The 12,628-nt window shown below is 39.1% G+C and overlaps 1 protein-coding gene across 1 annotated transcript in view; it reads right to left on the reverse strand.

Moving 5' to 3' along the window:
• The window catches only part of LOC126191222 (V-type proton ATPase subunit C), a 62,556-nt gene extending 53,143 nt beyond the window's left edge, over positions 1-9,413 (reverse strand). Inside the window, exons 1-4 of the mRNA XM_049932024.1 lie at positions 9,263-9,413; positions 8,862-9,014; positions 7,411-7,564; positions 15-201 (exon numbers count right to left, since the gene is read on the reverse strand). Of these exons, the coding sequence (XP_049787981.1) occupies positions 15-201; positions 7,411-7,564; positions 8,862-8,993 (473 nt within the window). The 5' untranslated portion in view covers positions 8,994-9,014; positions 9,263-9,413. The remainder of the gene's footprint in view (positions 1-14; positions 202-7,410; positions 7,565-8,861; positions 9,015-9,262) is intronic.
• Between the last annotated feature and the right edge of the window lie 3,215 nt (positions 9,414-12,628).

The following is a 12,628-nucleotide window of genomic DNA, read 5'->3' on the forward strand; positions in this document are numbered from 1 at the left end:
CCATTTATACTTACGTCTGTTTCTTCTCCAGATTCTGTAGGTTGCCTTTCAAATTATTATACGCTGTAGATTTCGTTTTCAAATCAGCATCTATCTGACCTACTTGTTTACTGATGATGTCAGCTATGTTCCGCAAGGATTGTTTGATGGGATACTTTGCCATATCCCACTGGAAACGTGTGATGTATCCAGGTAGGTCACCTATTACAAAAACATATCTCTGACTTGACTTTGAAATGAACAACTAAAAGGCAGCATAAAAACCATCAAAATCTATGTTTCAATTTCTGTTATTTACAAGTGTATAGCTTTTTTTCCCCACACATATAATATTTCTTGAGATTATGAGCTGTGATCAGATTAACACCAGGCAAGGAGGGGATAGATGGATGGAGGCACTAGGCAGTGAGGACATGAGTGGTGAGTGAACAGGTAGTAACACAGGTGGAGGGGGGGGGGGGAGGAGGAAGAAGGAAGGAAATGCGAGGAGGAGGAGGAGGAGGAGGAGGAGGAGGAGGAGGAGGAAAAATGAATGAGAGGGAAAGCGAGTAATGGCAGATACAATAAGTGAGGGCGAGAGGCAGGTAACAGTGATGAAGGAAGCAGAAATAGCATGTTAAAGCAACAATACCAGTGAAAAAATTGCAAGAAGCATCAGCAATGCTTGCTAAAAAATTATTAAAACACTACAAGCTTTTCAAGGGAAGAAAAAGTCACTCTCCATTTTATGGGTTATAAAAGACACAAGAAGTATCAGGGTGCCATTTAGATCCATGACCACTCAGGAGATACACACAACTCCCATAGATCAGAAAGAGTAGGTTCCAAGAAAAATAAATATATTTCACAGAATTCAAAATCTCCACAACAAGTGCAAGATCAGACAACCCTGGGGGCTTGGAGGGGGGGGGGGGGGGGGTTGAGAGGAGGGGGGCAATAAAGGATCCCAAAGTATTCCACATGCATTACATTTCAGAAAATTAAGAAATTCAGCCTTCAGTTGCAAGGTAAAATTTTATTAGTTTACCTAGATTTCGATGCCAATAATGGTATCTCCTTCAGAACCTGTAAATTGACCCATACGGACATACGTTACACATTGAAATACATCATAAATCTAATGATTTCACAATAAAGAAAATCGTGCTACTTACAAAAATTAAATTACTTTGTGTCTGTATGTCGCAGAATAAAATTACAACAGAATAAAGATGCATAGTCATAAGATTATGTCTGTCACAACTAAAAACATTAAGACAAATGTAGACGGAGCTATGCCAGCCAGGAGTAAGAGTCACACGAAAACAAGGAAACTAGACATCGTGAGCAGATCCGCAGCGTGGCTTGGCCAGCAGCCAAGCGCATGCTTAAGTGCTAGACACAAGCTGTCTCAAAATTACTTAGAGCAAACGTAAATTGTAAACAAATTGTGATGGCAAGCAGTCCTACAAATGGACAAACCTACCTATTGGTACAGTACATTAAACAATTTACCTGAGAACTAGCTACAAAGTCAGTGCATACAAATTTATATTCAAATATTATAAGAGGACAAAGCCCCACTACAGTAACTAATAAATTAGTATGGGAAACACAAGCGTGCGAAGCATAAAATATCTTGAACTTAAAACAGGCAAATTAACAAACATCTTAGCAACTAGGTGTCATTACCAGTATAATACAAAACACATAGAGACACAACGTACGATCACACTACAATAAAGGGACAAAGCAGATAGGAAACTGCATCGGCCATTCAAAGCAGACGGTGGATCAGCTCCACTGAAGTACAGGTTGAATTCCCTTGAAATAATTTCTATTTTTTAGTTGCACCTGATCATTAAGTAAATTTTCTCTATCAATAATAAAAAGATGTTTAAAGATTTGCAATTCCTCAAGGGTGTCTAATTTACATTCTTTGAATTGATTATGCAAAAGTTCTGCATCTTTTAGAGGCTTGGGAGCATGGGCCATATGGACTAGATATTTTATGCTTTGCACGCTTGTGTTTCCCACCTAATTTATTAGTTACTGCAGTGGGGCTTCGTCCTCTTATTATAATATTTGAATGTAAATTTTCATTCCCTGATTTTGTAGCTAGTTCTAAGGTAAATTGTTTAATGTATTGTACCAAAAGGTAGGTTTGTACATTTGTAGGACCGCTTCCTGACGCAATTTGTTTGCAATTTACATTTGCTCTAAGTAATTTTGAGACAGCTCCTCTCTAGCACTTGCACATGTGCTTGGCCACTGGCCAAGCCTTGCCATGGAACTGCTTGCAACACCTAGTTTCCTTGTTGCTTACGTGTGACTCTTAGTCCTGGCCGGCATAGCTCTGTCTACTTTCGTCTTAATTTTTTTAGTTTTGACAGACATAATCTTATGACTATGCGTCTTTATTCTGTTTTAATTTGGCCCTCAAAATAATTTAATTTTTGTAAGTACTATGATTTTCTTTATTATGAGATCATTGGATTGATGGCGTATTTCAATGTGTAACATATGCCCAAATGGGCCAATTTATAGGTTCTGAAGAAGATACCATTATTGGTATCAAAACCTAGGTAAACTAATAAAGTTTTATCTTGCAACTGAAGGCTGAATTTCTTAATTTCTGAACAATTCTCGGTTGCTGAAGTGCTGCACTATGTTAAAGATTTGTAAACATTGTACATTTGCTAAATCAGAGATGCAATCCGAAACTGATGGATTACTGCAGTGTGCAGCTACAGGTACCATCTCCAGGGTATTGCTGTAGGCATGCTAATGGGTACACACAACCTTCCTGCAGCTCCCTGTACAGTTTGCTTTCATTAGTTTGTGACTGTAACATCTGCTTACAAACATTCAGTCTGAAAGGTACAGTAATCACAAGAGTATTCCATCAAATGTACAGGGTGATTCAAAAAGAATACCACAACTTTAAAAATGTGTATTTAATGAAAGAAACATAATATAACCTTCTGTTATACATCATTACAAAGAGTATTTAAAAAGGTTTTTTTCACTCAAAAACAAGTTCAGAGATGTTCAATATGGCCCCCTCCAGACACTCGAGCAATATCAACCCGATACTCCAACTCGTTCCACACTCTCTGTAGCATATCAGGCGTAACAGTTTGGATAGCTGCTGTTATTTCTCGTTTCAAATCATCAATGGTGGCTGGGAGAGGTGGCCGAAACACCATATCCTTACCATACCCCCATAAGAAAAAATCGCAGGGGGTAAGATCAGGGCTTCTTGGAGGCCAGTGATGAAGTGCTCTGTCACGGGCTGCCTGGCGGCCGATCCATCGCCTCGGGTAGTTGACGTTCAGGTAGTTACGGACAGATAAGTGCCAATGCGGTGGCGCTCCATCCTGCTGAAATATGAATTGTTGTGCTTCTTGTTCGAGCTGAGGGAACAGCCAATTCTCTAACATCTCCAGATACTGTAGTACAGTTACAGTAGCACCTTCGAAGAAAAAGGGACCAAAAACCTTATTGGCTGAAATGGCACAGAAAACGTTCACCTTAGGCGAGTCACTTTCATACTGAGTTGTTTCCCGCTGATTCTCAGTGCACGCTGAACAACTGTCGTCGATTCACTTCTGCCGTACTCAATAACACAAAAAGCTTTCTGTTGAGCGGTCGCCATCTTAGCATCAACTGACGCTGACGCCTAGTCAACAGCGCCTCAAGCGAACAAATGTACAACTAAATGAAACTTTATAGCTCCCTTAATTCGCCGACAGATAGTGCTTAGCTCTGCCTTTTGTCGTTGCAGAGTTTTAAATTCCTAAAGTTGTGGTATTCTTTTTGAATCACCCTGTATTTTCAATGCAATTGCACCAACACCTACTGACTCTTAATTCTTCATTTGTCCAGGTGACCACCTCTGATGCTTAAAACATCCAGTGGTTGTGTTTCACCATCTACAGTACCTCTGTTTTCCATGACAAGTGATTAGCAGAGTCATTTGTGTTAGATAGAGACTTCCGGACTACATAAAGAGGAAATGGTTCAAGTGCAATGCCCTGACTTAGCAAGTAACCCAACTGCATATTGGCTTACTCTTCTGCAGCTACAAAGTTGAGTGCACTTATGACCCAATCGTCATGGTTCATAGAGCAATTCCCAAATGACCACTCCAATCAAGATAAAAATGGTAAACAACACTGGCATGTTAAAAACAAATTCAGGAGTAGAATACCATGTGTGTTTGGCCGAGTGCAAATGTGAGCAGTTTTTAATTGGTTTCATTGAGGAAAGAGTTACAAATGGGCACAAAGTGTGGCAATAAATATCTTTAATTTTAAATTAAAAATTCAGATCATGGTTTTGGCACTGGCTTAGATCACAGGAATTTATTCACACTTGCCGAGCCCCAACCTAATCATAACCTTGTTTTGTGCTACATATTGCAAATTCACAAACACTCAATTTTGGCACTGAATATGAATTGGCTGTTATTGCACTCCACTGAAAAATGTCCTGTAACAGATATGACAACCTCCCTTTTTTTTACACTTAACAAATATATTCAGTTACTGGTGGTCAATTTCAAAGTAAGACCCACTTAACTGCACATGTGAGTCTTTCCTTCTCATCCCGTCTAGTAAGTCTCCCCTGATCTGGGGTTCTGGGCAACTTTTCCATAACTCTCCCCATTTCCTAAACCTCACCAGTCCTTTTCCTTCATCACTCTTCCTTTACCTTCAACCCTTCTGCCAGAATGAGGAACCAATGGCTCTGAATGGCTTCTCCAGCTGCCGCTGGTGAATAGATTTTTTTTATCTATCCAGTTATAACATATGTTCCTTCTGTTGCACAAAACATTTTCAGTATATCATTTTCCATGAGTGTCAGCAGGGTCTGTTCAATCTATTTCATACGGTAATTTTCTGACTGAAAAATTAATCTTTCTGGATGCCGTCCCTCATCTCTGATGACTCCAAACAAAACCTATGTCCTCACTAAAGCCAGCAAACATGTGCAATGCCTTCACAGCGAAAAGACAACACACTTCAGTAACAAAAAACTTTCCCAAAATTTGAATGTCTTGCTAAGGCCATTGCAAACAAACACTATCCTGAACATCTCGGTGAAAAACTGATATTGTTGCTTCGAGAAACTGAATCAGGTCCTCTGCCAGGTCCATGAAATGGAGCATATCTTCCAGCTGCAAGACAACGCCTCTAATCTTACAGAACATGGGACTGAAGAGGGAACCATCTATATTTCTCTTACTTTTTGGGTGATACAATGTGCCATTCATCAAGTCCAGTGCTCTAATATAAGATAGTATGTGCTGGATTGTAAGCATCATTGCTCACCCATAAAGTTTGCAACATCAACACTGCCAAGATGACATGTCAATCAATTTCTCTGCTGCCATTACACGGTAGATTGTCTGATACTATCTGACCAAAATAGTTTTCAGCTGGTGCACACAAATGCACATTCTCTTTTGATTCTGGCACTGTCTAAATTACGATTTAATAAATATAACAACAAAAATAAGCAATTTTTGACAATATAAAGGAATTGGATAGATTTTAAAAAATCTACTCACCAAGCAAAAACTGGAGAACATATGCATTTAAGGAAAAAAAAAAAGAAAAGGTTTTAGGTATGCACGCTTTCGGAGCCGGTGGGTCTGGAAATACGGAAGCGTCCGATCCCACCCGTCTGCTTTGACCCATGACGTCACAAATATGGCAGAAAAGATCGTAAACCACAATTCCAATATGACGCACATAAAGTCGGTACGCACACGTTATAAGGACGAAAATACATCGAAAAACAAACACACACACACTTTCCACAAAAAGCCTAAGGACACTAACGGGACAAGGGCGGAAAATGGGGTGTTTTTGGGTGGGGGCAAACTAAATATAAACAAATTTAGACACCCACCCCCATACAAAACCACACAAAACGACGAAAAAACAGACTTCACAAAACTCGCCAAATACCACTAAACACAATATCATCTGGAATCGGACACTTCCCTTGAGCTATATAGCTCAACAGCAGCTCCCGATCCCATAAATTAGGGTCCAACACTTCCCTTGGCCTATATAGCTCAAAAACATCTCCCGATACCAATATCAACATACACAGCCACACATGGGATCGAACACTTCCCTTGACCTCAACTTGTTGTTCAACAGAAACATCCGATCTCACGCGTCGGCTTTGACCAGTGACGTAAGGGTGTTGTGGTGTGTGACGTCATTACGGCGCGGAGTTTGGTCTGTGAGTGTGGCGTGTTTGTAGATGTTGCCTCGCTGACGTTACCTTAGTAGGAGTTTTAGGGCCTGTAATATATAGTTTACCTTTTTACTGTACTTTTTGTTTTAACGTCGTCTATGAGGCTTTTATCAGTTTGCCATTAGATTGTTCAATCTTTATGGTCTATATGTTTTGTCGCTACTCGTTATGTCTAATGAATCAATATTGTTTTTTTCTTTTTTTTATTTGTTTCTTTTTTTTATCTTTTGATTGACCTACACATTGATCTGTAGCATAGCCCTGAATACGAGGTTAGGTTGGGAGTTTTTTTTTGGCGGGGGGGGGGGGGGGGGGGGGGATCAGGGGGGGCGCAGCCCCCCCCTGCCTGGCCTTGAGTACCACTTGTTTATTATTATCTTTGTTTGCTATCAATGTTAGCAGATTGTTCTTGTGAAACCTTTGTGTGTGTTGTTTTTCTATGTGTTTTCGTCTTTGTGATACGTATGCAACGTTTTTATATCCGCCATATTGGAATTGTCGTTTATGGTCGTTTCCGCCATATTTGTGACGTCACGGGTCAAAGCCGACAGGTTGGACGGATGCTTCCGTATTTCCAATGAGCAAAAGCAAACTGAGCCCATTACACCACACAAACGAAAATCCTGAACATACCATCAGAAACCACAACAAACCCCAACACAACGTCATCTACAAACACGCCACACTCACAAACCAAACTCCGCGCCGTCATGGCGTCACAGGCCAAAGCTGACGCGTGGGATCAGACGCTTCTGTCGACCCGTGGGTCCTTCTGGCAGAAGGGTTCCGGGTTTCTCATCCCAACTGGTAAGTTTCCCCTGATACAGATTTCTGTGTCACTTTCCTGAACTCTAACACTTTTCCTACACCTTTCCAGTCCTTTTCCTTCACCCCTCTTCCTTACCCTTCAACCCTTCTGCCAAAAGAAGGCACCACTGGCTTTGCAAACTTGCAGTACCAAAACTTGTAAATTTTTCAAAACAAGAAAAGAAAATGCAGTTTCTATCAGACAGTGAATAAAATAATCACAAATGCACAAATAGAAGCAACAAGCAGAATGTAGCTCAGTTATTAAACAGTGGCACACTTTAGGTCTATCAGTAATGTTATGAAAGTGAATTACGTTGCTGGGCATAATAAAGGTAACAAACTCACTATTATTTGCCAGAAGGTTTTCATGGAGTTTGTCTCTTTGGTCTTCCAGTACTTCACCAAGATAGGCTGCTACTTTCCTGGTCACTTGTTCAACATAACTGTCTAGTTTTCCTAAATCATCAGATAAACCAACCAGCTGATCCAATGTCCCAACCTGCAAATCAAAACAACAAAAGTTGTCAATAACCGAGTAAAAAACATGCTAAAAAAATGAGATGTACTTCATGCAGTAGCTAGTCTTCAACATATTTAGAATTGTGCGTCATCATGATGGGCAATCTTTGTTATAGAATCATAATAACTACACATTTATTTGTGTTCCAATGTTACTTTGCTTTTCTTGAGTAATGTGACATGAGCAAAGAAAGACTCCCAGAGAGTCAGACATTTTCAATTTGGGTTTGTGGACAGTACCTAGCACAGTCCAAATTGATTACTGGGTCACTGTGTAGTATTTTCACACTGCTTCAGTATACTCTTGAAAATTTTCCATTTGGTATGAAAATACACAATTTGTAATTTTATTACGAGAAGTATCCGAGTTTGTGGTAAAACTGAGGTAGCACAGTTTGGTTGAAATACACGTGTAGCAAGTTGCTGTGAATGTCAAGTGGTGAAGACTGTAACATGTGATCAGGGTCACAATGATACATTAACACCATCGCAGAATGTCAGAATTACAATACTCAATGAAGCCTAAAACAAATACATCAGGACCCTGATGTAACAAACAAGATGGAAAGTATCATATTAGTAACTTGGTTGAACACTCACATTCTAAACTCTGGCCATTGTAAATCAATAGTTCCAACTTCAGTTTTTTTGAGAATATAAACTCTTCTATCAAGAATGATATTGAAATAGCTTAGACTAGGTGTTAATTAATGGTATATTACAGTTAAGAACACCACTGGAAACCAACAAAAGTGATGATAGAGGTCATATGTAAACCAGTGAGTTGATCGCATGTTAGCTCCAATGAGAATTTAACGTTAAGTTGGTCATGTTTCTGACAGTTAATAGGAAGTTGACTATTTCCAAAATGTTTCCTTCATTCTGCTGTTGTAAACGTGTGTGTCTTGTGAAACTTACTGTCAGATTAAAATTATTTTCCACACTGGGACTCACCCCTGGACCTTATCTTTTGCAGCAAATGTTCTTAATGACTGAGCAATCCAGCCATAACTGTCATTGAAGCTGCCAAGATATTTGAGATTCGTTATCATCTCACAAGTCACATAGACATAAATAAGCCAAAACAATCACTATTGCATGATCCAGTTCAAAATCAGTGTATTCTAATAGGTAAAACTACTCTCAAGAAAGAAAAGCTTCTAAATCAATCCAGAAAGTCAACTGATAAAAAGGAAAGGGTACAAATTCGCCACTTTCTTAAGTTGATGACAAATCTGTTCCAACAGGTAGATTTACATATGAATAACAAACATCACCTTCAGGTCTGGAATATGGAATTTGTAGTTTACAGATACATTGTTCTGTTTACTGGTCAGATTATTCAAAGTTTCCCATGTCTGCTGGCAAGTTTTGTCTCCAGGAGCAGATATTAGCCAGTATTCCGTCATGTTTCGCTATGTCCTAAATACCTGAAACAGAGAAAACTAGTCAATATTTGTAACTAAGAAATGCTATCACTCCACTGCTAATATGATCTCGCGGAACATAAATTCATTCTAAATATCTGTGTGTCCCAGTTTTGGGAGCTCACTTTTGGGCAGTGGTTACTCCCACTTCTGCAAACGAGCTATCAAAGTGACAAAATCTTTGTTACATGAAATCCAATATAGTTAATTATTCTCATACACATTAAAGTGTGAAGTTTTTTTTATTTTACCGATCAATGACAGCCAAACAAGATTTAGCAGCCGAAATTTAGCACGCCCCCGCTTCAGCTTTGCAACGATATCCACTAGTTAATTCACGTGACTCGCGCCTGACATCTATCGTGAGCACCGTTTACTGATTCCAACAAAACAGAATCTGGAAAATCAGCTGTTCCAGCTGCAGCATGCGTCATGAAAACCGCTATGTTTGAATGCAGCGTTGTTTATAATAGCATAGCTTCACATCGTTCGGGAAATTACTGATATGCCGTCGATTTCATGGCAATCCATAACTTAAGCAATACAGAAAACTCATGCAGGACTTCAGCAGTCTATAAAATTATTTGGTCGCGTATTGAAAAAACATTGCAGCTACAACAGTAAAGCATATACGAAAATAAGATAGATTTGTTGGAATTGTGTGCACAATATATTACGTGTGTGACGGCGCAAAGTGCACTGTGTAAAATAGACCTCTTTGGCATTGTCTAACACTCTTTGTGTGCGCTAATTATTCTGTTGTGTTCGCTGTAATTTTTTTTTGTTCTTGAATATGCAAATATAGTTATTAGTAAAATGTCCTTTTTTTCTCCTTGATACTTATTCAGCTGCGCAAATTCCAATAGGTTATGGGTCCAGGCTGCATTTGGAATAAGTATATCAATAAAATAGTAGGGAGAAAGTATTGGAAAAGTTCCAATTTACGTGAAGTGCGTGTTATCCTTACAAGACGACCGCAATTTTTTCCCGCATTATTTTTCGGTGTTCTTTACGGCAATAAAAAGCAAGTCACCGTTAAAAATGAGTGCGGCACAAATTCCACAGATTGAAAAACTTATAGGTCGCGAAAACTATGCAACCTGGAAGTTCGCAGTAGAAGCGTATTTACGTTTAGACGACCTATGGGACGTGGTAGATGGGACAATGAAATCCACAGATCATAATTATTCAAATAAGGATAGGAAAGCAAAATCAAAATTGATATTACTGATTGATTCGGTGAATTATGTTCACGTTGAAAAAGCTGCTACAGCGAAGGAAGTCTGGGACAATTTACGAAGTGCATTCGAGGATGGTGGTCTTACGAGAAAAGTAGGATTATTACGCGAGTTAATTACCACTCGTTTGGACAAATGTAAGAGTGTAGACGAATACGTTAACAAAATAATAACCACGTCGAACCGACTGAGAAACATCAGATTCGAGATCGCTGACGAATGGATAGGAACATTGCTGTTGGCAGCACTGCCCGAAAGGTATGCACCTATGATTATGGGACTTGAAAGCTCGGGTATACCAATCACAGGCGACAGTGTTAAGGTGAAAATCCTGCAGGACGTAAAGAGTGCTCCAAGCTGTTGTACATTGGAGAAGGAAGGTGCGTCTGCTCTCTACTCAAAAAACAAAAAGAAGAAATCGGTGAGGTGCTATAAATGTCAGAAGATGGGACATATTGCGTCTCAGTGCAAAGAAAAAGTAAGCCCAAGATCAGACACTCAGCAAAAGAGGTATGTTACTGATAGCCCAGAGAGAAGGACCAATAACAAAGGTAAGACACTCTCATGTTTTTATTCTTTTGGTGGGATGAGTAATCGTGATATGGAATGGATTTTAGACTCAGGTGCATCTGTGCATATTGTTAAAGATAAATCACTTCTTTATGACATCAAAGATAAGACTCATATGGGAATATCTACTGTTGATGGCAACAAGCTCCAGTGTCACCTGGCTGGGAAACTAGATCTACATGTAAGTGTAAATGGTGAATCAGATATGGTTACAGCACACAATGTTCATTATGTGAAAAATGTGGCAACTAACCTGCTGTCTGTAGGGGAAATTGTGAAGAAAGGAAATACTGTCACTTTTGACATGCAGGGTGCAAGAGTAATCAGTGAAAGTGGTGAAGTTATAGCTACAGCAAGTAACGATAGGGGTATTTTTAAGTTGGATACCATTGACAGTAAACATAAAAATGTTAGTGATTCAGCAGAAGGTTTTTTATGGCACCGGAGGCTTGGACATCTAAATAGAAAGAGTATGTCTATAATAAAGGATATGGTAAAGGGAATACAGAATTTTAGTGTGTCCAAGGATCCTTGTGAGACATGTATAAAGGGAAAACAAGCAAGGTTACCCTTCAAGACTAGTAAGAGTAAATCCACAGAAGTCTTACAGTTAATCCACACAGGTACAGCCCATCTCAAAATGGGGTTGATGAGAGGCCTAATAGGACCATTGTTGAGAAAGCAAGGAGCATGATGACTGACGCTGAATTATCCAAAGATTTTTGGGCAGAGGCAGTGTCAACAGCTGTATATTTGGACAATAGCTCACCTACAAAAGCATTAAAGAATAGAACCCCTTATGAGATATGGATAGGAAAGAAACCTGATCTAAACAATATAAGGGTTTTTGGGTGTGATGCAATGGCACATATTCCAAAACAGCTAAGAGGAAAATGGGATCCGAAAGCTAAAAAGTATATTTTTGTAGGCTATTGTGAAAATTCAAAAGGCTACCGATTAATGGATCCATTGACTAAAAAGATTGTCACAAGTAGAGATGTAATATTCTTTAAAAATAGAAAGGACTCAAAAGAGAGCAAAACCACTAAGTCAACTGCATCTAGTTCAGAAGGTGAAACCTTGTGTGAGGAAATAGAAAGTGAAGAAAAGAAGACGACAGCCAAGGACAAATGGATACAATTTATGATGATAATGAGTTAGAGGATGAAAAACATGAAGAAAACAATGTAAGGCGTTCTTCTCGTGTACCAAAACCGAAGGAATATCCGGATTTTGAGATGTATACAGCACAGTCTTTTAATGATGAGCCAAGAACAGCAGAAGAAGCAATGAGTGGCCTAAACTCTCAAGAATGGAAAGAAGCGATGACGAGAGAATTAGAATCTTTATATCAGAACGAAACCTTTGAATGGGTAGATATGCCAGGAGATAAGAAACCACTGCAGGCAAGATGAGTATTCAATTTGAAGAACCCTGAAAGCTCATCACCAAAATACAAAGCAAGACTTGTGGTAAAAGGATATTCATAAAAACAAGAGGTAGATTACGAAGAAACTTTTTCACCTGTAGTCAAGTATGCATCATTGAGATATCTTTTAGCCTTGGCAGTAAAACGAAATTTAATAATTCATCATATGGATGTTAAAACGGCATATTTAAATGGGAAATTGGAGGAGGAGATTTATGTCATTCCACCAAGGAAATGCCATAAAAACCAGATCAGAAAGTAAAAAGATTTGGCGTTTGAGAAAAAGTATTTATGGACTTAAACAAAGTGGACGTTGCTGGAATCGATGTCTACATGAAACTCTAATAAATATGAATATGAAGCAATCCAAGGCAGATTCC

This window comes from Schistocerca cancellata, chromosome 6 (assembly GCF_023864275.1).
Source record: "Schistocerca cancellata isolate TAMUIC-IGC-003103 chromosome 6, iqSchCanc2.1, whole genome shotgun sequence".
Lineage (NCBI taxonomy): Eukaryota > Metazoa > Arthropoda > Insecta > Orthoptera > Acrididae > Schistocerca > Schistocerca cancellata.